Source organism: Marmota marmota, unplaced genomic scaffold (assembly GCF_001458135.2).
Source record: "Marmota marmota marmota unplaced genomic scaffold, marMar, whole genome shotgun sequence".
Lineage (NCBI taxonomy): Eukaryota > Metazoa > Chordata > Mammalia > Rodentia > Sciuridae > Marmota > Marmota marmota.
The window spans coordinates 28,421,301-28,448,520 of record NW_025999932.1 but is presented as its reverse complement, the minus strand read 5'-3'; the positions used below and the strand labels follow the sequence as shown (position 1 = coordinate 28,448,520).

Genomic DNA, 27,220 nt, shown 5'->3' with positions numbered 1-27,220 from the left:
TGTTTTAGTTAATCTCTCTGGAATCCAAATGGGCTGCTGTTCTCCCTGTGGAAAAACACAAACAGACCCCCGACTCCAGACAATCACTGGGTCAGGACCTTTCCATTGTCCTGTTAGAATATCTTTCCAAAGTACTTTAGGCTTATGTACATTTTTTGGATACATATGTCTTTCCGCAGCATTAAGTCCTTATGAATCCAAATTTAAAAAGTTTAGTGTAAAAAGGGTTATTTTATGTTTATCTTTGGGGGATATATACCCCTTTTCAATTCCCTCTTTTTTGCTTTAATAAGTACATGTCTGTATCTAATAGTTGTCTTAGCCTTTTGCATTTTCTATCTGAAATACCTTTACTTGACATTTTCAACCATTTTCTATCTTATTTCTATCTTCTAGTTTTTTTTCTAAGGTTTATATATTTACCCTTAGTTGCTTATTTTCCTCCTAGTTTTTTTTTTCTTCCTATTTTGTGGGTTTAAAATTTTTGTCTTCCTACATCTTTTCTATCTTTCTACATCTTCTTTATCTTTTTTCTTTTTAACTTTCTATACTTCTGTCTTGAGTTTTTCACTTTAAATTTTTAATTTCCTTTATCTAAATATCTTTTATCCTATTATCTTCCCTTTTTTTAAAGTAATGCCTTTAAGATTAAGCTTCTTTCCTCCATCATGAAGGCATTTTAACCATCTTCAATTTAACCTTTTAAAGCCTTTTGCAACTTACTTAGACATTTTACAACTTTTTACTTTACCACTCATTTTTCTTCAGCTTTCATATTAAAACATATTTCCACAACTTGAATCTTTTTATATCTCTTTTGTAGCTGTTAACCCTTTTTATAAATTCACATTTTGAAACAACCCTTATAAAATTTCTGATTTAGACAAATTACTCCACTTTAATAAGGTGAAATACTTTCATGTTTTTATGGTACTATAATAATATAATTGAAACCCAACTGAAACTTCTTATACTCTTTGTATATAAATTACACATGATAGAATCTTAACACTTAGTAACCTTGTTTCAGCAAAGACACAGACCAAAACAATATTAAACCTTTTTTCCATTTACCAATTTATGAAAACACACATAATGTTTAAATATATTACCTTATGGAACTTAATAAGTAAAGAGTACTTGATCTCATATTTAGTGGTTGATATTTTAACACTTTAGCCTTGTAAATTAATCAAATGTCTGTAAAAACCAAGATCTTAGACAAATGTAGTAAACAGAACTAGCCCTCTCTTTCTTGTTGAAGAAAAATCCTTCTACAGGATACCATGATGGTCCCATTGATATACTTAATAACTCGTCTTTAAAAGGCCATGTGCTACATTTTTGTATTGTATCAACATATGCCCTAACTGTTGTTGGTCTCACTGGGGTGCCTCCTTCATCTAACAATTTCTCTTCCTCGGAGGCGAACAACTTCAAATCTTGAGTCAACCATTTTCCCCAGTTTGCCTGAGAAAGTTCTAAGAACAGGCAACTTGAAATAAAAACAAATAAATCAAAACAATAACACATTGTTTTTTGAAATGTTCACCCATTCTTTCTCTCTTCCTCAAGGGTGAGAAATTTCACTTACCTCCAAGCTTCAGAAGTTCCGCGTATGGACCACCAAATGCCGCAGTCTGGCTGGGCACAAAATCACAAGCCACCACACAGCTTGTAGATTCAAACAGCAACTCTTTATTCCCGAACTCACACCAGCTGTCTACAATCACGTTCTGGGGAAATCCACATTCTCTGCCCAAATCCACCCCCACTGGGCTTCTGTCTCCCAAAAAATACTGTCTGAATCCCGTGAGAACTCAAGGGTAACTCAGGCAGCAGGATACGCCCTATTCCCAGCAGGAATAACCTTAAACCTGGAATGTCCTAAACCGGGAACGCCCTAAACCCGGATTATCCTAAACCGGGAACACCCTAAACCCGGATCCGCCCTGGTCCTTGAGCAAGGTCACCTACATGCAATGTCACTGCAAAATGTCCTATTTCCACGAGTCCTCCCACTAAGCAACATGGGGTATGCTGGCAAGGAAATTGTCATACCTACTTGGCTAATGGCTCCCAGCAGTTTTGTTTTGTTTTGTTTTTGTTCATTAAAGTTAAGTGGTATGTATTCTTTTGTGTCATCTTCTTTAGTTCAACATTATTTTTATGATATTCATCTAAATTAATGTATGAACCATATTTATTCATTCTCATTGCTGCCTAGTATTCCATTATATGACTATATCATACTTTATCATTCTACTTAGATGAATATGTATAGTTTCTAATTTGGGGTTATTTCAAAGAGACAGTTCCTAGTAGCATTCAAGTGTATGTTTTTGATGCACATACATTCCTGGGTCCATCTAGGAGTGAAATTATTAGGTCATAGAATATATCTATTCAGTACTACATGTTTTTTTCTGGTGCTTTTACTAATTTGAATTCATACTTCAAATTTTGCTAGTGTTTTAAATTTTAATCATTCTCTTGGTATATAATAGTATCACATTGCGGTATTAATTTCCACTTCATATGTGTGTGTGTGTGTGTGTTTCCCATTTTATGGACTGACTTTTCACTTTTGATGACTTAAATGAGCAGAGTTTTTTTAATTTTAATATGTTCCAATTTATCAATTTGTTTTTGTTTTGTGGTCAGTACCTTTGGGTTCTGTTTAAGGAAGTTTATCTTCTTCAAGGACATGAAAATGTTCCTAAGTATTTTCCTCTAAACAATTTATTATTTTACTTTTTATATTTATATGCACAATCCATCTGAAAACACTTCCTACATCATATGGGAGAGAGTCAATTTTTTTTCATTAATCAAAAGCAAACCCCCTACTTGAGTGGGAGAAGTAGGGGTAAAGAAAAATGAGAAAATATGATGAGTCACTATGAGGAGATTGTAACAAACTTATAGCCCTTTCACATTTTTTTATCTTGAATTATTACTTCTCTAATAGTCCAATCTGAAGTGTTTCCTATATCTTTTGGAATTTTATGTTATTTATTGTCTATGCTAGAGCTTTCCCAACTTTTTCAACTTAAGAGACTTAGGATTTGGAGAAGTTGAAAGTAATAAGCTGAGGCTGTAACAACCTCAAACCCACAGGTGGACATGGGTGCTGAGGGGATTAAGATCTTGGCCTATGAGTAACCCATTTATGGCACAACCATTAGAAAGTTCTACTTTATAACATTGATTTCAAGGTTTTGTTTTTAGGTATTATTATATAATGAATTAACCAGTGCTTCTCAAACTTTGGTATATATCGTAACATCATAAGCAATATCTAAAAAGCTTGTTAAGCACAAATTTCTGCAGTCTATTCCCAGATCTTTGGATTCATAAGATCTGGGATGAGGTCCAAAAATTGTGTTTCTAACTGTGATGCTTATGCTACTGGTCCAGGAACCACAAATTTGAGAAACACTGCATGCACCTTGTAACTCTCAGCACAGAACCTTCGTATATGGTTGCATCTCAATGGCATTAATAGCATTTAAAGTTTGAATGTTTAAATGAGTCAACAGTAGATGAAAAAAGTCATAATTTCAATTTATTCTTAAGGATTTGTATAGATAGACACCCACTGCTCCATGAAGATGTCTTTTACTTTTCAAGGTAGAATAATTTCTTCTCCACCCTTCCTTTATATTATTGCTGAAATTTATACATACATTCAGTTGTGTACTCACACATTATTTTGTAATTTTTACTTACAAGTATGTCTAAAAACTTCATATTTTTGAGCCAGATAGGTTTATATAGCTTCAAATGTGAGTTCTTATACTTATTGTCTCTAAAACTTAGCAACTTACTTATAGCTCTTAGTGTGAGTTCCTAGTTTTAAGACTGTGGATGATATTGTGGACCTTGTGAGCATTATATGAGGCTCCATTGTGGAGCCTCAGTAGATGATGGTGCACCTTCTTTTTCAGATACCAGATCCATAGTATTCTACTAATAATTGTACCCCAGTGCTTGGTACCATGAGTTGCACTCATTTGATAAATGATGAGTCAATAAGCTAACAAGTCCAAGTACACCTATGAATCTTAATTATTTCTGGTTTAATTTTTTATAACCTCCAGTTTCCTTCAGTTTATGAAAAATATCACTGAGTTCCTGAGGCCATGTCAGACTAATTCAGGGACTACCTAAAAACTGCCTGAATTTGGGGTAGATTGGTCTCTTCATATCCTTTTAACAAGAAGAAGTCAAAGTTTCCTTAAAATCTAGACAATTTTACATTTCTCTTGGACATGAACTGGCTAAAATGGGTCCAAGGTCTATGGAGAAACCATAGAATGAGTACATAATAATTTGTCTACACCTATTTTCCTTAATGTTAGACCTACTCCTCACTTATTGGACTTATCTTTGCATATACTTGATTTTAAACCATTCTGAATGGATTAGAAAAGTTAGGTACCTGAAAGTGTTTCTTGGGTGCATTTTTGCTGCATGATAGATTGGTGAAAGTTTAATATTGAGAACTGAGCAATAAAATTTCACCATCAGTGTATGTCAGTGGTTCTTAATCTGATAGTTTTATTCCCTATTCACTACCTCAATTCCAGGAGAACTGGCAGTGTTTGGAGGTATTTTGAGTTGTTACATGTCAAAGCCTGAGAGAGGGCATTGCTTGCATCTATCCAGTCAATAGACATCACTGATGTTGCTAAATGTCCTACAATGTAGGAGACAGATCCTTGATCCATACCACCATTATGATAAATAATTTTCCAATGACAAACGTCAATAGTGTGGAGACTGAGAAATTATGGTATATGTTTTTCTTTTTTATAATTTAATTTTGGAAATTAATTATAAACCAATGGCAAAGTTCTAAATAAAAAAGACTTGTTATAAAGAGCAAATTTAAAAAATGGCTAAATTGATGCTCTTGAAGATTACACATAGCAAAGGAAGGTACCATCTATTTTATAATTCAATAAATGACAAGGAGAGTGTACTATGTAATTTCACTTCACTTCCCAAGCTTTTATCTTAGAAAGGAATTAACATAGGTAGATATTGTATCTATGTCCGAATGATTGGCTTTAAAAGCATTTATAATGAAAGATTATTCTTTTTCTATTCTTCTCTTTATTTCCTATTTGAGCCAAATGGAAAAAAGTAAATTTAGTTTGAAAATGTCTATAATGCAGCTTGGCCTTTTAGTGCTGCAAAGATTTGTCCGTTTCAAAAGAGTCCTTGAGCATTTCTCAGGAAGGTCATTTTGTTTTGCTTTAAAAAATGAAAATATGTTGTCTGCATTGCGTATAGGCATAAAATCAGTTGGTCACATGACTCTTTTCCCCCTAAGGAGCCAAAAAAGCAGGGAGCTAATGTGACTGAATTGTGAATGCACCACTCTGGTAATCAATTATTTCTAAAACACAGCCATGCATGTGTTATATTTTAGAATGGAAAGAGCCCTTTGAGGGAACATTAGATATTCCCTCCCATTCTGAAGTAGAAGTTGCTTTGTGAATCTAGCAAATAAAAAAGAATTGGAAGTTTATTTAAATTGATCTGTGTGCTTGGAAGCTATGGATGAAATACTGTGAATCAGCCATGACTGTAATGCATTTGCAGGAATCGGGTGCTGCTATCTGCCTGCCTGGTTTCTATTTGGCACACCACAGAAAGATCTTTACAGCATATCTCTGCTGTCTGCCACTCTTTGTGACTATATGGTGAGAGCAATTTCACACTCTTTTGTCTTTTCTGTGAAAAAAGCAGAAGTGTCTGACTGAACATCTTATTCATATTTTAAGATCATCACAGCAGTGACTTGTTCAAAACAATGTAGCCAGTGCTTCACGAACATCCATTCTTTCCCCTCATCCCTATCCTTTCTGGAATGTTTTCCTTGGGATGTCTCAGATCAGGTGGTGATCCAGATCCTATATTTGGCTCCATCATTACCTCATCATATGGGATTGGACCAAACTCAACTCAAATGTCTCAATTTCCTCTTATATAAAATGGGTTAATAATGCCTGCTCTTGTTATCTCACAGAATTATTGTGAGCAACTAATACACATAGTAAATATTTTGACCTCTCTCTGCTCTAATATTTCTTTTCCAATGTCTCTTTCGCAGTCACATACCCAATGTCTATGAGAGTATCAGTAAACACCACTCCTTAAATACCTGTTGAATGAAACATAAGCTATTTCAATTTAATAATTCTTTCTGCTATTCATAGTAAGGGGCATTCCATATAAACTAAACTTTCAGTGATTCAATGAGCCAAAATGTTAAAAACATCTTTCAAAATGATCTAAAGACAAAAAAAATAGAGCATCTGAACTTTAATTCTTAAAGTTACTTTAGTTCATTGTTTATAGGGGAAAGTGGTCATATAATATGGATTAAGAGCTGGGCCTGGGAATTAGGCTATTCTCAGTTGACCACTAATTCTGAAACTTACCTGTGGCACTGTGTAAGTTTCTTAAATGATATAAACTTCAGTTTATGTGTGTCTGTGAAAAATGGAAAACTAATAATACATTGCTTATTGTATTATTCTGAGGGTTAAATGAGGTAATTTGTACAAGTGCTTAGCATGATTCCTGATATGTACTAATTATACATATTAGGGTAGGCCTATCTGTGGTAACAAATACGTCCCCGAAATAAATACTGATTTAGCTACAACAATTTAAGACTTATATTCTTATTTAGGAGGTTGCTTACTTTTATATAATGTTCAGGAATTCAATTCCTTTCTTTTAAAGACCCTGCCTTTATATCTAAATTAGCAAAATAGGAAGAAGAGGATAGACAGGGCAGTTGGTAGGCAATTACCATATTGCTCCTGCATTCATCCATTGATGAGAACTTGAAGAAGAAAGAACAAATGAGATGGTTGATGTCTTAATCTGTTTTGTGATGCTATAACAGAATACCCTTGACAGGGTAATTATTGATGAACAGATATTTATTTCTCGGTTTTTGAGGCTAAGAAGTACAAGATCAAGGTACCACCACCTGGTGGGGGCTTTCTTGCTGTACCATTCCATGCCAGAAATAAAAGGAAGAGGAGAATAGATTAACATATCCCTTTATAAGGAACCCACTCCTGCAATTTTGAACTCACTTCCATAATAATGGAATTAATCCATTTATGAGGACAGTGCCTCCATAACCCAAATACCTGACTTTGGCTCCACCTTCCAACACCTCTGCATTGGGAATCAAGTTTCCAACACAAGAACATTGGAGAAACATATTTAAACCACAGAAGTTATGATTACAAGAACCATACTGGATTACTAGATGAAAGGAACAGTAGGCATTAAAGCTAAAGATAAAGCATTTCAAAATAGACTGGCTATAGAGATACTGGTTTCTCTGATTTTTTTTTTAGAAAGGCACAAAAATCGTAAGTAGGATGGAAAGAGAGAATTAAGGATTCTGATTTAGAATATTGAATTAGATCTCCAGAAGAATATCCATGTGGGAGAGTCTTTCAGGCAATTAGAGATAGAAGATTGAAACTGGGGATGCTATGGAGTTCAGAGTGGTTATTCTTATAGAACTATTTGAGCCAAATGGTTATAAATAGTTATATCCCTATGATTAAAGGCAACTCCTAAAAAGATGATTCATCAAATTTAACTTGCCTTATTTATGTCACATTTGCCACTACTTTTGCTTAAGTAACAAAAGTGTGATTATTACTTTTCATAGAGTAACTGGACTGTGAAGATCTTGCAGATCATCCCCTTGAACAGAAGTTCAAAGTTGTCCTTAAATCAGGCCTAGTGATTAAGTATGATATTAAATATACACATATATATATTTCAAGAAACATGTTCTATATATAGATTATATATAGAATATATATATATATCAAGATATATATGTGTTCTGTATATAGATTATCTATATATAGAAGGTATATATCTATACACATATAGATATATACTATCTATAAAGTAGAGATAATAATAACATCTACCTTATGGAATTTTTGTGAAGATTAACATACAGTTGTCCCTGGGTGTCTGTTGGGGTATTGGTTCTAAGACCTTTCGTGAATACCAAAATCTTGCATACAATCTGAGCACCTTCTCCCATATTCTTCAAATCATCTCTAAACTACTTGTAATAGCTAATACAATATAAAGGCCATATGAATACTTGTTGCACAGTATGGCTTAAGAACTAATGGCTCGGAAAGAGCCTGTATGTGTTCAGTACAGATGCAATATTTTTTTAAAAAATATTTCTGATCTGTAGTTAGTTGAATCCATGGACATAGAACCCACAGATATGGGAGACCTCAGCTGTAGATGGTGTAGATAGAATATCTAAGTGCCTAGTACATGGTATACTCTCCCATCTTACTTTCAAATTATTGTCATTGTTACTATTATACCCTTAATTTAAATATGCAACACAAAGACCACCCAACCACAGACAGATTTAATAGATGCCCTCATTTTGCCCTGAGAAGAGTTATCCTGCACTTAGAGTATCCAAACTTCAACATCAACCTCTAATACGATACTTTCTAGTCATCTACAGAAAGGCCAGCTTTCAGAAGATCTCCTTTTTGTTTAGTGTCCTCTTAGAAAATAAAAGTATCTGCCACCCAACCATACACTGGTTATATCCTTGGGAAAATATTTGTTTGTTATTATGTAGGCCAAATATCAGAAAAAACTGCCAAGTATATATTTTCCTTCTGTATTGTATTAAAATAGTATTTAGGGGTTTAAAAGACTTTTGAGTTCACAAAAGCCATCTTCTGACTCGTAGACTACTTTATATTCATGTTATATTTTCTGCCTTGAAAGCAATTTAGAAATACCAACTAATGCCATAAAATTATGCTACATTTCTAGGTTAGTTTGTTAGTTGGTTTTGGTTTATATTTACTGCTTTCACTTAGAGATTTTCATCTAACTTCTATCCAGTCTTTAAACTTTTATGTGGTATTAGTATGCAAATACATTAAAGTTGAGTGAGATAGAATAAAACACAAATAAGTAGAGAGCACATTCATTTTACAGGTGTAATGTTAAAGATGCAAGTCTGGAAATACTTTATAATTATTTGCTACGAGTATAGGGGAATTTCATAGTTAGATTTTTGTTCTCATTTTTTACTTAATGTTAACTACATTATCCTGACAGCTGATAGTAATCTGGTATAGGGAAGGTACTCTTGCCAGGTTATACACTACTCTATTTCCTTAGGAAAGATAATTTGTAATATACAAAGTATTCGGCAGATTCTTTTTTTCTCTAGCCAATCTAGAAGGCTTCTTAGTGTAGCATATGTCATTTCTCCAGGTAAGCCAGTCAATCTCTATAGGAATAAATGAGGAAAGTGTTGCATGTAGATCCAGGAGGTTAGATCCCATAAGATTCATCCTGAATACAAGGGGAACCTATCAGAGATTTTCAGGCACTAAAAAGGAACATTATCTGATGTATACTTTTTGAAGATTCTTTTTGGAGGTAACATCATAAGAATACAAAAATAGAAGCAAGACCAATTAAGAGACTTCTGCAGTACAAGCAACATACACATGAGGATCTAACAAGGAAAAATGCTCCTGCACATACTACCATTGGTTTTATACTACTATTGGTTAGTGCACCCCAGAACTCAAATTAAGTTACCACAGTGAATAGTAGAAGTAAGGAAGATGACAATGAAGATGGTAAAAATAAATGCAAAAGAGAATTGGAAAAATAATGCAAAATAGTTAAAAGGACCTGGTAATAAATATAGATTGAGAGAAGGAGAAATCAATGACAGTTTTCTAATTTTGAGTTTGAGGTTGTGCTTACAGAGATGGGGAAGATCCAGGGTTTAAATGATTACCTGTAGTCTTACTTCACTACTGGACCAGAGCTCCCCACAGGCAGGTAACACAGCTACTAACGTAGTATCTGGCACATAGCAGACCTTCAACACATCTTTAAATGAGAAAAGATAGAGAATTATTATGCGAAAGTAGCATAATATCACTATCAAAAGAGGAGAGTATATAGTGATGCTCAGAATCCCTGTAGACACTAAATTCCCAGATGCCTAAGCCCTTATATGAAATGGTGTAGCATTTGCATATAACCCTTCCAATTTCTCCCAAATACTCTAAATCATCTCTAGATTGCTTATAATGTAAGCTGCTGCTATAATAATAAATAGTTGCTGCTGCTTTGGGATAAATCCAAGCAGCCTATACACCTGGTTAGCGTCTCTGAAAGAAAGAAAAAGAGGGAAACAAAAAAGTATGTGAAAGAACAATGGCCAAAATTTTCCAAATTTAGTGAAAACTCCAAACCTACTAGCATAGATGCCTATCAGGAAGTTCAAGGAACTCCAAAACAAAAAATTTGAAAATCATACCAAAGTACATCATAATGAAGATAATTAAAACCAGTGAGAAAAAAAGATAAAAATAGAGGAGGAAAAGATACATTTCACACAGTGGAACAAAGATAAGAATGACATCAGATTTATGTTTGTAAACAATGCAAGCCAATGGAGCAATCTGTTTAAGTATTGTGAGGAAAAAGCAAAACTAGAATTATAAACCCAGAAAGATAATCTTTCAAATAAAGGTGAAATAATCGTTGTCTTATGCATACAACAATAAAAAATAAAAATTCGTTACCAGCACATCTGAAGTTCTAAGAATATTAAAGATCTTCAGCCAAAGGAAAATTGTACCAGAGGTAAATATGCATCTACTCAAAGGAGCAAGGAGTCAATGGAAATGATAAATGCATAAATAAATGCAACTTAAGACATTTTAATCTCTGAAAATAATTGTTTAAAGCAAATATGGCAACAGTGTATTTGGTGGTTTATAACAGATGTAGCAGTAAAATGTATGACAGTGAGTCAACTAAGGAGATAAAATCTTTTAAAAAATTAATTAATGCAAAAGAAATGAGACAAAGAAGCAAAGGCAATTCAATAGAGAAAAAAATAGTCTCTTGAGCAAATGGTGCTGAGATAATTGGATGTCAAATTGGATATATATTCAAAAGCAATGAAATTTAGCCCATACCTCTCACCACATTCAAACATTATTTCCAAAGGGATCATAGGCAAATATAAAATAGGCAAATATAAAATAAAATATAAAAAAATAAAGCTTGGCTTAGACAAAGATATTTTTATATATAACACCAAAAACAATTCATAAAAAGAACAGATCCTAAATTAGATATTTTCAATATTAAGGACTTCTTTCTTCAAAAGAGACTGCTAAGAGAATAAAAAGATGATCCATAGATTGGGAGTAAATCTTCATAAATCACTTTTCTAATAAAGGACTTATATCCAGAATATATAAAGAATTTTAAAAATGTAGTAATGAGGACACAATCAACTTTTTCAAAAGTGGGAAAATGACTTGAAAGCAACTATTAAAATCAGCATAGAGATGTAAATAAGCATATGAAAAAGTAACTCAATGTTATTAGATATTGGGGAAGTGCAAATTACAACTACAAAAAATGTTAAATCCCACCATATACCTATTAGAATAGCAGAAATTAAAGTGACTTTTCCATACCACATGTTGACAAGGATGTGGAATAACCAGCACTCTTGCACACTGCTATTGGGAATATAAAATGGTACAGTACTTTGGAAACAGCTTGGCTGATATTTGCCTATCATGCAGTTCCATCCTATCACTTTCATAAGAATAAGAAGAAAATATCCATATAAAAATTCTATATCAATTTTCATAGCATCTGTGTTTGTAATAGTACAAAATTGGAAATAAGCTAATTGTCTATCAACAGACAAATGAATAAATAGATTGTGACATCTCTATATAATGGAATTCTACTCACCAATAAATAGAACAAAAAATTGATACACAGAAACAATATGAATGAATCTTAAATACATTATACTAAGTGAAAGAGGCCAACAAAACATTATAAATATTTTATAAGTCCCTCAATCTTTCATGAGAGAAAGCAGATCTGAGGGTTAGGGTGGGTGGGAGGTTTGAAAGGGCAAGAGAAGAGGTTATAAAAAGTACCAAGAAATTTTGGGAGGGAAGATACAAACATGTTTATCATCTTAATTGTGGCCATATTTTTATGGGTATAGTCTTATGTAAAAATTTATCAACTTGTACACTTTAAATCTGTACCATTTATTCTATGTCACTTATACCTCAATAAGGCTGTAAAAAACTTATTCTAAAGAAAGCATGATTAAAAAAGAAATAACAAACATAGTGCAGGTTGTGCCCTTCTCAGAGGTGCCCAGTTACAAGAAGAAGTGAGTCTGAAATTCAGACATTTGTGCCATTAGTTGGGAAGAAGTGTATCTTTTTGTAATTCAGCCACCTGAAGAAAGATAGGGTAATTTGCTTTAAATGTCATCTCTGTGTAAGCAGCAGCCTTGTTATGATCATAATTTATTATACTTTACTCTATTTGAAGATAAGAAAAAAAAGAAATTGCTGGATTTAAAAGTTTGTGTACACACAAGAAATCAGATCACAACTATTCATTTGAGTTAGTAAGAAATATGAAAAAAACTAAACAGTTGTGTTCATAATGCTTTTATAAACTACATATTTAAATTTTAAATAGTATCTGTTATAAAAAATAAGAAAAATGAACACATTTACACCTTTCCAACTGTCCTCCATATTTTTGAGCTTTATCTTTATGTGATTATTTTGACATCATCATCATCATAATTGACATAATAATAATATGTCAATTTATTGTCAGAATAAAAATAGAGATAACTGTGAATTATGATGAAAGAACTATAACTATGGAAGACCTTGATTTCAATTTGAAATGGACTTAGTGCTCACTATGTCTCCGCTATCAAACTGCATTTTGTAAGGAGGTACTGCTATGAAATTAATGTTTATGCCCTCCTCCCCACATTCATATATTGAAACCTAATCCAGATGTGCTAATATTTAGAGGTGGGTTGATTAAGCCAGGAAGGTAGATCCCTCTTGCATGGGATTAGTGCTCTAATAAGAAGCTCAGAGAGACCCTTTCTGCTTCTGCCTTGTGAGGACACATTAAAACCATGGTCATTTATGAACTAGGAAGCAGAATATATTCAGACATCATATTAGCAACTTTATCTTGGAATTTTCAATCTCCCAAACTGTGAAGCATAAATTTTGGTGGTTTATAAAGCACCCAGTCTATGTAGTTTCTTACAGTGGCCCAAATTGACCAAGAAAAGGTATGTTGGACACTTCGTGTTACACATTTCTCACCTGACTAGGTATATACTTTTGGGGCCACATTTTTTTTCTCTTAGGTTTTTGTAAGTAAAACTTTACTTTTTTGGTATTGAAGGTTTTCTAGATGCTTATATTATTCACTATTTGGAAGGATATACCAATAACTTCACTGGAACTTGACATTACTTCTATTTTATATTCTGGATCACAAGGTGACTCATCAAGCAACAAATTTAAATTGCTTTTATTTCATAAAAGTTTTCTGCTTCCATGTGTCCTTCTTGTTCTCTTTTCTAGGAAAACCAGTTTTATATATGCTATTTGTGTCTGCAGCATTATTATATTTCTCTTCTATTTCAATCTAAGGCCTTTTCAGCCTACTTTTTTTTTGTCTAAGTGGTTTTAAAATATATGTTTTTAATAATTATTTCTTTTTAGTGTAGAAACTTCTGAAAAGAGATCTTGAAACTATGGAGAAATATTATTCTGAATTTTTATTGAGTTTCTTAGAGCAATTTATTTGTGATGTAGTTTTGTTCTATTCTTCTCTTTTTTCAAAAAACTTTTTAGCCAGTCCCTGAGTGGTCCCTTTGCCATTATTACTCACACTTAAATTATATGTCCTATTTGCAAAGGAATAATATGATCCTAAGGCTGGTGTGGAAGATAAGTTGGGACAGTTTGTTGTTTTGTCATAAATATTCTGTCACCAATTCTGTTATTTCCTTTGTCCCAGGGGCAAGTCTTCTCTAATTTTTGGACATTCTTGGCAAATATTTTTCTGCAGAGGGCCAGATAATAAATATTTTAGACTTTGATAGTCATTCTGTTTCTGTCTCAATTATCCAACTCTCCCATTGTAGCCTACTATGAATTGCATCCCCTTTCTTAGTCTGGTCAGACTGCTATAACAAAATACTATAAGTCACTTAGCTTATAAAAAACAAATTTATTTCTCACACTTCTGGAGACTAAGATCCCAGATCAAGGTGCCAGCAGATTTGGTGTCTTGTGAGGGCTGGCTTTCTGGTTCACAGATGGTGATTTTTTTGCTGTGTCCTTACATGGTAGAATATACATGCAGCTTTCTGGAGTCTCTTTTCTAAAGGGACTAATCCCATTTATGATAATTCTGCATTCATGACCTAATCATCTCCCAAAGCCCCCATTTCCTAATACTCCCTGTCTTCCTTTTATGATAGGGAGCTGCTCACAAGGGGACTCCGGCTTCTCCCACTCTCTCCTGGTACTGAGAGTTCCAGTTATAGATCATCACCAGGCCTTCCACTCTTGTGACACTTATTTTTGGACAAGGCTGCATCCTGTTCAGAGCTGGAGATTTGGGCATGTTCTCATCATCCTCATTTTGGCAGAACTTTCCATTGTAATTGGCTTCTGTGTGTCATCTGTGGTTTAGGCTTATGGCCATATTCTTATTTTATAGGTGAAAGAGTGTTGAATTTTGTCCCTCCTGATTTCCATTATGTCACTAGACTTTAAGAACTGAAGCAAATAAAAGTTCCTGTACTTACACATTTTTGAAAGAAAGACAAACAAATAATTCTGAACAGTTGGGAATGTATCTGTGTTCCCAGAGCATATCTCAGGGCCCTGTCCAGAGCAAATTTCTGCTGAATCACTAGTGTTCTTGATTTTCCCCATTTTATATTTCTCTACTTCCTTTCTCTACACTGGGACTACCATTACAAATGCTGACTTCTTTGCATGTCTGCACCAGCCTCCAGACTTGCTTCTCTGACCTGTCCTTGTTCTTCACAAATTCATTCTCTACTTTGCAGCCAAATGATCTCATATCACACATCTTGTTTTAAATTCTTCAGTAGCAGCTCTTTTTTCTTGGATAAGCTCTAGAGACAAGCACATAGTATTCATTCAGTAAATATCTGTGAAATGAAAGATTGTAGGAAATCAGGAGTCTTAGGCCTTGAGATGGAACAGAGATAGGTCATAAAGTTGTAGTATCCCTTTTGCCAGTTCATTAAATCTTCACTTGCTTCAGTTCTTTTGTCTATAAATATGTGCTTAGGACCAGAAACAAAAATAAGACAATGTATAAATGTGTTAGTTCATGTCTGCCAAGAAGCTTATATCAAGATAGGATAAGATACACAAGAGATTCATTGAGAAAGGGAAGAAGGAAAAGTGAGAAGAGCCTCCAGGCTACAGTGGACATCTGACATGAATGAAAGGAGAGAGGGATGGAGGAGTCTCAGGCTACAGTGCAGTTCTAAGGAAGGCTTAACCAGACCCAGGACAAGTCCTGGAGTCAAAACCATCCATAAAAGGTGAGGTGAATAGGATCTGTATTGGTATACACCATTCCCGCCTTGACGCTCCCACTGATGTGAGCAGCCTATGGAAGTATGGCTTTTTTATTAAAAGGGTGATGGACCAAGACAGGCAAATACTTCCCACAGTAGAAGATCTGAGCAGTGCTGGATGTGGTGGCATATGCCTATAATCCCAGCAATCGGTAGACTAAGGCAGGAGGATCACAAGTTGGAGGCCAACCTCAGCAACTTAGTGAAGCTCTAAGTGAGACCCTGTCTCACAATAAAAAATAAAAAGGACTGGGAATGTAGCTCAACGGTAAAGCTTCTCTGGGTTGAATCCCCAGTACAAAAGAAAATGAGGAAGAGGAAAACGAAGAGGAAGGGGAAGGAAAGAGGGTGAGGAGGGGGAAGAACTGAGCAGTACATTTTGCAAAGACCCTTAGAGTTATGAGATGATGAGACAATAAGCATAAGAAAAAAAATCATCTTTCAACTACACAACGGCTGTCTATTTAGCTTGTGAGCTTCACATCATAGACCCATCACCCTTGCTTTTTAAGTCTCTTTTTCCTGCTACATTCCTTTTATCCATCTCACTCAGAACTTTTATGTAGAGGTTGGCAGGAACAGAGAAGCAGAACTTCAGACCATTCCTTTCAGCTGTTGGGCTTTTAGGAGGACCCAACCCCCATCCTCCAACCATCACCACAACCTTTTATATTTTATCTTTCCATTTCTGAGGAATAATTTTCTCTTCTTAAAATGGTAGCATGCAGCAGTGTTTATGCAACTGTTTTGTTACAGATGATGTGAAATTACATTTGGGTCAGTAAGTTTTAAGGTCCTACATCTCTATTAACAGATAAAAGCAGTGATACTATATTATTATTATCTCCTGTACTTCATCTCTTATTGATATTTACTTAAACAATTGACTATTCTGTGGCTTTCAAATTAAAAATGAAGGGATAAAAACCCCAAATCACCATTGTTTCCTCCATACTTAAAATAAAAAGGATCATTTTTAATTTTTTTAAGTCCTTAGGATTTATCCAGGAAGTTCCTTGAGTGGGGTCCAGAAAGAGGTGTGGCCATCCATTTCTGACATTTTCCAGGGCTGTGTCAGAAATTATTCTGTTGGCCGATGTTCAGCTGAATGAGTCAAGGCCTTAGAGGCATTGGCTTATGAGGCAGGATTTTGGTAGGATTTTTTTAAAACTGCACTACTCCTATAAAGAAAATGAAGCTTTAAATAAAACATGCTACTTTAATCTTATATAATCTTGAAAGCTGGAAGTACTAGGCTATTAAAAACAAGCCTGAAGGCCAAAGCAAATATGGCTATGAAACAGGCAAACTCTCGGGGATGTTACCCAAGGAGGATCACAAAGCGCTAACAGCTAAACCAAACTCTTGATCTTGATCTCTTTTAAATAGACCTAACAGGTAAAGGGTATGACTACTTAGGGACAAAATTGGGATGTGACAGAATGACTCTTTCCCAAAACTTCTTTAATGTTAGGCAATATATTTTAGAGTTACAGATGAAACTAAAAACAGTAGCTAAAAAGAAGGACATTTTTATATAAATATACACATGTGTTTCAGACTATGCATTTATTCAGACTGAATTAAAAAATCTGTGTTCGGTCTACTGCTAGATTCAATAGATGGAAGATAATACACAATTTTTAAAATTTAATCTTTACATTTATGTGAGGTCTATATTACTATCTCCCTTTTATACATAAGTCTTAGCCAAGTGAAGAATACTCATGTAACTAGTAAGAGTTGTAATCAAGACTCAACCTCAATGTGTCAAACTAAGAACGCAGGTTTTTTTTTAGTACAAGTTGGCTATTCTTTATCTTAAATGCCTAGAATCAGAAGTGTCTTGGATTTTGTAGTTTTTCATATTTAAGATTATTTGTATATAAATAATGATATATCTTAGGGATGTAACTGAAGTCTAACACAAAGTCCTTTTATATTTTATAGGCACCTTAAATATATATATAATCTTAACAGTAATTTTATATAATATTCTGGAAATTTTTGTTCATGAAACAAAATTCATGGTGCGGAATTGTCCACTGACCAGACCAGCATCATGTCAGTGCTCAAGATGTTTCAGATCTTGGAGCATTTCAGATCTTTGTATTAGGGATGTTCAGCCTGTATACCACAATGGCTTAAAAGAAATAGAGATGAATTGTCATTTCTTCACATTTACTTGAAGAGAGAAGATACATTTGTGAATTAACTAGAGAATAATTTGTGGAGGTATATGTGAGACTATATTCTGAGCACTACAGGAGTACAGAAGTTGCTTTACAAACAGAAAACTCTTTTCTCCTATGCTCCTCTCTAGCTCCAGGACCCCCTTACACCTGTCTTTCATATCCTAAGAGAATTGAACCCCAACTATCAGCTGTCCACCACAGCCAGACTGTCAATATCCACACCCTCCTTATTTTCTCCAGTTGGCTCTGCTCTCTGGGACCCACTCTTAGACCCTCCTGTGGGTCTGTGTTTCCTGGAATCTGCAACTATGGTCTTCACAAGTTCTTTTCCCTTGGTCTGTGAATATATTGAAATCTCGTCTAATTTTAAAAAGTGCTTCATCAAATTACCTCCTAAGACTAGAAGTTTGGCTTCCTTCAACTTTTCTGAGTTTCTTGAGATTATATTACTTTATTTATTCCTTTTTTTCTATTCTAATTGCTATCCCCTGGTTCTGGCCAAGGTCACTTCATAACTACCAACTTCAGAGTTGCCATTTTCAGCCCTTTGCTATTAATCTACTTCTGCTGATTAAAATCTTCCCTCTTCTAATATATATATTCCTTTTCTTCTCTGGCTGCTTTTTCTTAGTCATCCTTTCATCTTTTCATCCTCATAAATACCAGCTGCCCAGATTTTTGCCTTTACCTTTCTTTTTCTTAGCAAAATCGCTTTTTCTGAACAACCTCATACTTGTTCAAAGTTGGAATTATTGATAGTCTGAACTCATTCAGTCCAGACCACTTTACTGAGCTCTAGCTTCTTTATACAGTCCCAGCTGGTGTCCCACAGACACTTCAAACTCAAGGTGTCCAAAAACAAAATTCCCTTCCACACCTCTCCTATCACTCATCTTCATCAATGTGACACTGCCACAAACCAGGTAGCCCAGACCTGGAAACTATTCAAGACACTCCCTCTCACACTCGCTTCCTCTCTTTGCTTTTAATCAGTCCCCTTGTAAATATGACTCATACCTGTCCGTCCTCAAACAGTCTAGTACCAGCCCTATGTTTTACCTAGTCATGGTCCATTGTAACAGTCCCCTGGATTGTATCCAGTTTCTTCACCCTATCCACAGTCTACCCCTTGTGGTGGCTCCAGATTTGCCATTATAAAACCTGCATTTTAGAGTCTTCATTACCCATAAAAGTCATTCTCAACTCCTAAATGTAGTATGCAAACTCTTTCATGATCTAGCCCAATCCTATCCTTCTAACCACATCACTCTCTACTCTTCTCCAAAACTGATATTGTAGCAACATCAGAATCCCTTCATTTCTCTAGACACCCCTGCTTTCTTCTGCCCCTCATACACATTGCTCCTCCTCCTTGAAATTCCCCTCTTACTCTTCCTATGAGCCTATTACTCTTTATAAAACATCTCTGATTTTCTCTATGAGATCCACCACTCGTTCCTCTTTGGAAATCAGTATGTTTTATGTACACCTTTGTTCCTATACTTGTTCTGTAGTATTATAAACTTTGTGTTGTTGGTGGCAGAGGGTTGTCTTCTGCCTTATCCTGGAATTTTATTCAGGGAATAAGAACTCAGTTTCATTCTAAGACAGCCAGGTTTTCAATTGCACATACAAACTATTTAACCATCATCTTTATTCTTAAATGTTAACTGAACTTATTATCTAAGTCAGGTAACTCCATATTGTAATAAATCTGCAATTAATTGCTTTCTAATAGTGTTATGTGTATATGTCTTATCTATCCTTCTAGATTATCAAAGTTTGGTGTTTTACCCACAAAATTATCCTAGAATGGATCAGGTGTTTCTTAAAGCTAGATAGTAAAGTCCAAGATGGTGGAAATGCTTTTTATTTGGGTCTTGATCTGATTACTTGTCTAGGAAATCCCTATTTCAATCATGAAACAAAATACTCTTTTATGATTATTAAAGAATTATGAGCTAAAGAAATGGGAATCTGAACTAATTAACTAAAAAATCAAACATTTTCTGTTTGTTCAGATTAGTTCAGATTCCCGTTTCTTTATTTCTCACAAATTAACCCTTTGGCTTTATATTCAGAGCTTTTGTTTGTCAAAAGCATCTCAGAGCGTAATATTTTTTTAATTACTGTCTGGCAAATGCTTGTGTGCATTTAGTCATTAATTTTTAATTTTTCAAAGTCTAGTGAAAATACATGTGGTATGTGTTATACTCTTGCATGGATTCTTCCAGATAAGTATATATTCCAGAGTAAAACAGAAATAATTTTTTGGCTGGGGTGAATGAGAGTCAGAGCACAGCCCAAGTCATATGTCCATATTGGAGCGGGACACTGAGTACAGGATCTAAAGAGAGGAGCACAAAAATGTCTGAGCAAGAGGGAACAGTGAAACCTGTAGTTCAGGTTCATGATTGGAAAAGGACTGTCCAAAAATGAAAGGGCATCTGGAAACCCGGATTCCTGTCTGGCTGTCTCAGCAGCACCATCATCAGCTGCTGGCTGTCACACAGGGTTCTAGCAACCCCTGCCTTGAATGGAAGGATTGACCATTTATTGGCCTAGAGTGAATATAGTTGTACAAAAGAATGGAAGTTCTTAAGTCTTTTTGAGGTGTTGCACTTCTGTAAAACTTACTTAAAGTATTTGTCCAGATGCAAAATGCCTGGGATCATTGTTTTAGAATGAATTTTATTCACTAAACTTGACCCAGGAAACTTCTATAATCAGTTCTGTTATTAAGAAACTTCTTTTTCATTTGATGTATTCCTTTCTTCATTTATTCATTCTTGAGACTTGGCACAACTCTTACATAGAACATACACAGAAGGATAGAAAACAAGTGGCCTCTTCATGTAAACTAATCAAGAAGGAAGTGAAGCCACCCAAATGTGGTCTATGCCATCTGTGACAAATAGCAAAACTACGGCCACAGTTTTTTCCTTAACTGTTAACAGTAAAATATAAAATCCTTTTTATTAGTACCAGATGTGAAGAATGCTTATTAAAATGCCATGGTTTATTAAATAACATCACTTCAGACTCACTGAACTAATAAAGATTAGGTATTTTTGCATTAAATGTCTGAAATTATGTATTACACACTTCTATTTCAAATATTTGAATACTAATATACACATACCAAAATTTATATTTAGAAACAGAGATTTATACATCAAGGGCTAAGCTGAAAAATGCTTATAACCACAAAAGTAGTTTTCATATGCCTCTTATGTTTAAGGTTTCTTGAGGTTTTTATATGGCACTGGAAATAAGTGTTACATACGTTAGATTTATAGGAAAAAGAGTAGATTTTAAATTATATAATATATTCTATAATTTTTAGTATATTTTTCCTTGGCTTTCATGGCATAATTATTTGAGGAAGTCTGTGTTCTTTCCCTTCTCTCCCCTCCTTCCCACTGTCTAACATTTTCTCAAAACTAGTTGGGAAAGGATAGCTTTAACAGCTAGACAGGAACCACTATAGAGAATTTTTTCATAAATAAAAAGATTTTGTGTACTTCTCATCATGGCTATGATCAAAATATTTCAAATTCAAATTTAAAGTCAATAATGAGAATTCAGTAAGATAAATAAAGAACATCATATTTTTATCACTTCATTAACTGATAATATGGTTGAAACTCTTAAAATTATTAGAGATTATAATGCTTTGAAATATTTCTTCCCCATTTTTACCTATAATATGTACTCAATATACTAGACAGGTAATGGAGAGAGATTTAGGAAAAGGTTTTACTTTTTCTGTTTGAGATATTTTTCACCTACAACAGTCAGTCTTAACTTACTTGGACCAAAGTCAGTGTGTAACATTTACAGACCTTACATTGTCCAAGGAAACAAATTTCCAGTGGTAATCTGGTGATCAACCTTTTCCACTCATTTCTACTTAGGCATTATTCAGTAATATTTAAATTAGGGCCACTACTAAATATAATCTATTGAGTTTGAAATCAACATGTGGGTTCTGGATAAAGTAAAGGACACATAGTAAAATGACTTACATGTTTACCTATGATTTTATTTACTTTAGAAGTATATTTGACACTTTTGGTTTTCAAGGTTTATATGAGGGCATTGAGAACAAATGAGTCTTTTGTGTTTCAAAGCAGCAGGTGTTGAAATAGCTTTCTATTTGACTACTACTATAGTAGGTAAAGTATTTATTACATGCCCTAGTCTACCAATAAAATGTTATCTGGGTGCTTTCATGGTTATCTAATATAGTTATATATTTTAGTCTAGCATATTTGGATAAGTAGGCAAAGGATACATGTTTGAATAAATCTATTCCCAAAAGCAATTGTTTTAAATCTAGCCCTATCATAGAACAAATACCTAAAATATTTTTTATCATTAAAGTATGTATTAACATGGATTTATAATTACTATGACTTTAGAAGCACTAGAAAATTTACCACCTTCTGGGGAATCTCACCAAATGAGGCAAGTGACTCTAATACTCCTAATCAAGAAAGAAACAAAGTCACCCAAATGTGGTCTCTACCATCTGTGGTCTGTGATAAGTATTAAAACCCACAATCATGATTTTTCTATGAGACTATCCATGAGCTAATTCTAACAATTTTTCATGAATTGCCCATGAGATAATTCTAGCAATTCTAGAGTTCCCAAATCTCCAATTTGGGTACTTATCTGCTCCCAGACAACTGTACAACAGAAAGAACAGTTGAAGCACTCAGCAAATGTTTATTTCTATACATTTCTATACCAACTAAGCACTCAACAAATATTTATTTAATAAAATATCTATGTTTCAACATATGGGGTTGCCTTAGATTGTGCATCTCGTGATTTTTTTTCCTCAGGGATCTTTTATTTTGTAATTATGATAAAATACACATAACACAAAATGTATCATCTTAACCATTTTTAAGTACAGTGATATTAATCCAACTACATCATTGTGCAACCATCAACACCATCCACTCAAGAATTTTCATTTTCCAAAACTGAAACTCTGTACTCATTGAACAATAATTTCCCATTACTTCCTCTCCCTAGTCCCTGGGATCTAGTAATTTTAAGTAAAAATTATCATATTAAAATATTGTCATATATTCATAAAAATACATGTTCACCATCACACTTATGAATTTTTAGATTAACATGTTATAGACAATGCATATTTTATATTTGTTCTTTTCTTCAATAATTTTCGTAGGAAATGAGAGCTCCTATGCCTCTGCTTCTCATTTTACAAACAATTTAAATGGTTACATGCATCAGGGGCTCATTTTCAAATATTTTCAACATCTTTATACTTCAGTAATATTTTTCATTATTCAAGGACACTGACTTTTGTTGCTTTAATTTAGCAAAAAATTGCTACTTTTTTCAAATGACACTTCACATTTACAATGTTCAGACTTTTAAATATGTTTAAACATCATCCCACATCTTTCTCCAAGTTGTATCTTTTCTTTATGTTTCTAGAGTTCACTGTAATCTCATGAACGTGTGCCTTTTATGGAATATTTATATTTAGGACAAAATAATACTTGACCATACTTTTGTCAAATGCTCTGTTTTATCTGAGAATCCCTGGTTCACTTGGGTTGCATTGATTTATGTTTGGAGTCAAATAATCTGACCCTTCATTCTTGTATCAAGGGAAATTATTATTATTATTATTATTAATGTATGAGTAACTCTATTAGTACTCTATCTCAAGGTATGGTCAAAGAAGCCTATTTATTATATTTTACTTCCTCTTCAAACCCTCAGGCTGAAATTTCTCTGTAGCAATTCCTCTTAACTCCTAAGTGAGAATTTTTTAAATAGCTGAACATGAATAATTCTACCGGGTTATTTCTATGTTTATATGCTTATTAAAACATTGCTGAATTAAGAAAAATAATTCTTAATATTATATTACATTCAGGTAACACAACTTATTTTGCTTTCTAATTTTACCCTACTTGTTATTCCAGGTCAACTAGTCATTAAATAAATTTGCTTCCAGCCCAAGTCAGAACCATTTTATTGGTTGCATAGGGTTCACTCTAGAGCAGAAAATAGGCATTTACTTAATATTATTTGATAAATCTTTCCCCTCCTGTGTGTCACAGTGTCTGGAGGCTTGCCATTGAAGGTTCGTTTCTTGTGTTTATCGTCAGATGGTAGGTACCCCTTAATGTTTGAATATCCATGGGAAGAGAGACTCTTCTCATTGTCAGTCACCAACAGTTTTGTGAATTTGCTATTACCCCAGGGCAAGTATGAACAGAGAAATAAGGGAAGGTTGGGAGAGGAAGAGAGATAGAGATACAGATAGAGATAAATAGATAATAGAAAAAGGGTTGGTAGAACAAAACTTTATGTCAGTATTTTGCCTCTTTCATTCCAAATTCCCATAGAGTATTATATACCTGATACTTTGAAAAAATAAAGTGTAACCCTCTGTTTTTCAGAATTTCTTTCAGAATAATCAACAAATATTTACTTTATGCTTCCTCTGTGATACTCATGGGTGTCATTATATATCACATGAATTATTGTATTTACTCCTCTTCAAGAAAGTCTATCTTACCGATGAGGAAATAAGACAAAGAAATTTGGTAACTTTCTTGAGGTCATGCAGATAGTAGCTGTCTTTCTGATTGCTAAACTTAGGATCCTAACCTCTGCAGTGTTGATTTTTAGGGTCATGGGGGACTATTGAAGGGTCTTTTTAAAAAAAATTTTATTTGTTCTTTTTAGTTATACATAACAGTAGAATGTATTTTGACACATCATACCTACATGGAGTATAACTTCCCATTCTTGTGGTTGTACCTAATGTGGAGTTATACATGGTCATGTATTCATACATGAACACAGAAAGTTATGTCTGATTCATTCTACTGTCTTTCCCATCACTCCTATTTCCCCCACTTCCCCCGTTCAATTGAGTGACACTCTGCTGCTTCCTCCCTACTACCTATTGTGAGTCAGCATCCACATATCAGAGAAAACATTCTACCTTTGTTTTTTTGGGAGTGGCTTATTTCACTTAGCATGATAGTCTTAAGTTCCATCCACTTACCATCAAATGATGTAATTTCATTCTTCTTGAAGGGTATTAAGACAATTAATGTAATCACATTGTTTTTAGAAAGATTAAACTGTGAATAAGAAAAATAAGGCTGGAGTCAGACTAGGAAGTTAGGAAGCTGAGTTACCTAGGTAAGACCTGAATGTTGTCCAGGAGGTGTAAGTAAGAATGAAAAGTGATGGATTGACTAAAGTAAGATTTGGGAGTAGACAACAAGAGGATTTAGTGAGAATAGGAAGAGAGATAAAGGATGAGCTCTGGATTCCTGATTTGAATAGTGATGCCATTCATTAAGAAAGGAACATAGAAAGAGGATCAGTTTAGATCTGGAAGTGTCTGGCCAAGAGAGTGGAGAGGAGGTTGTAGGAAGGCAGCAGAGGATTCTGAATTTTGAACACATGGAGTTTAAGGTGTCTACTAAAGCATGTGTAAATCAGATGTCCACTCAGCACTTGGCTCCATTGACCTGGAGCTCAAGGCAAGAATCCAGGTTGGAGATATAAATCTGAAGGTTATCAGAATATGAACGGAAAGTAAATGATGTCACTATGGAAGAACCTACAAACTAAGGAGAGAAAGCCCAACTGCAATCCCCGATGAAACAAAATAATACTAAAGTAAATGAACTTAACCTGTAAGGAGGACAAAGGCAAAGGGCAGCAAACCAGTAAAATGATAAGGAATAGTCAGAGGGTAGAAAAGACTGTAGGGACAGAGCGGGAGAACAGAGGGCAGAAGGATCATCTTCTGATGATGTACTTTGTATACAATCAGAGATGAAAAATTGTGCTCTATATGTGTAATATGAATTGTAATGCATTCTGCTGTCATATGTAACAAATTGGAATAAAAAAAAAAGAAGGGAGGAGCGGTCAGCTGCATTAGCTGCTGTGTTATTGGGGGATCAAGTGAGGCAGAGACTGGATTTAGCACTAAGGAGATTCCTGGTGATTTGAGGGCAGTAGAATAATCGATAGAAACTGGAATTTAGTCTTCTCTGTTAGTAAGTAGATTCAAATCTTTACTTAAGTCAGAGAAAAATAACTTGATTCATCTTCCCCATCAGTAAGTATTATAATTACTTTTATAATTCCAAATGAGTTGTGTAGTCCCTCAAATAATTCAATTTTAATGCTTCATTTGGCACTTTATTTTTATTTCTGGAGGCCCTTTGATTCTGATTTTATAATCTGACTCTTGTTTTGAGCCTGATGATGATATTCTTGACAAAATGGTATAATTTTGAGATATTAAGAGAGTCATGATTTTTTACAGGTGCTCTCTGACAAACGAAGCAAAGAAAGAGCAGGTAAGTCTCCTTGATCAGCTGTGTTTTACTGTTTATTGATAGAAAATGTTTGAAGAGTTTTGTCTAATTCCTATAAATTTAAGCATGCCATGAGTATTCTGAATCATTGATAGAAAGTCGATGGTCACTGTGTGATGTTAAATCAGAATATGTTATACATCTTGGAGACTGAATTAACTCACTTTGTTCTTTCATAATCCTCATGCCATTATTTTGTATGTTTATCCCCATTTGGTAAGGTTGATTTCATACAGAGAAAACTTGTTTTGCATAAGTAGTCTTTATCTTAAAATGCATGCTATAAATTCAATAAGAATTAAATAGAAAGTTATATCTGTACTGAAAAATCCGCTTAGAAGAGAAGTGATTTTGAGAAAATAGTATGTATGAGGCCACCATCTCCAATGTCTTTGAGTTTGGAGATGTTTTGTGTAAGTCCAGCTATTTTCTATCTTAATTTATTGATTTTTTTTATTTTAGTGACTTTGTAAAGTAAGAGCTAATGACTACCTGAATCAGCTACTTACCGCCCTTTAGCATCTGTCTTTTACTCTTGGCTTCTTCATTGTGGATGCAACATTGAAATCTCCTCCTATTCATTGTGGATACAACATGAAATCTCCTCATCAGTCCTTAGGTCATATTGGCATTTACATACTTAAACATGGGAAAGAGCCACTTCAAAATCCTTTTCCTTCACATTGGTAGAATTACATGTTTCTGAACTGCTTCAATCTGAAAATTAAAACTTCTTTTCTCTTGAGTTTTTATCATTAAAGCCTGATTTTGAAATAATCTTGTCAAATAATGCCTCTAAAAATAACAGTCTAATGCTGCCTTCATCTACATTGTTAATCATCATTATTTCCATTTTTATATATTCATTTTTCTATCATCTGTTAGGAACCAATTTTAGTTCATTATTCAAAAACTCAAGATCTTAGCTTTAGTGCCTATTAATATTACCACTGGCTCTCTGGGATATATAATAATTACTTATCTATGGTTTTGGAGTCTAGAGTTATAGTTACCTGAGGTCAGCCTTGGTCTGAAAACAT

At 34.1% G+C, this 27,220-nt stretch overlaps 1 protein-coding gene across 3 annotated transcripts in view; it reads left to right on the top strand.

Moving 5' to 3' along the window:
• The window catches only part of Stard13 (StAR related lipid transfer domain containing 13), a 484,966-nt gene that overhangs the window by 176,162 nt on the left and 281,584 nt on the right, over positions 1–27,220 (top strand). For all 3 annotated transcript variants that reach the window (XM_048800821.1, XM_048800822.1, XM_048800823.1), the window contains exon 3: positions 26,129–26,162. In XM_048800821.1, coding sequence (XP_048656778.1) covers positions 26,129–26,162 — 34 coding nt within the window. The remainder of the gene's footprint in view (positions 1–26,128; positions 26,163–27,220) is intronic.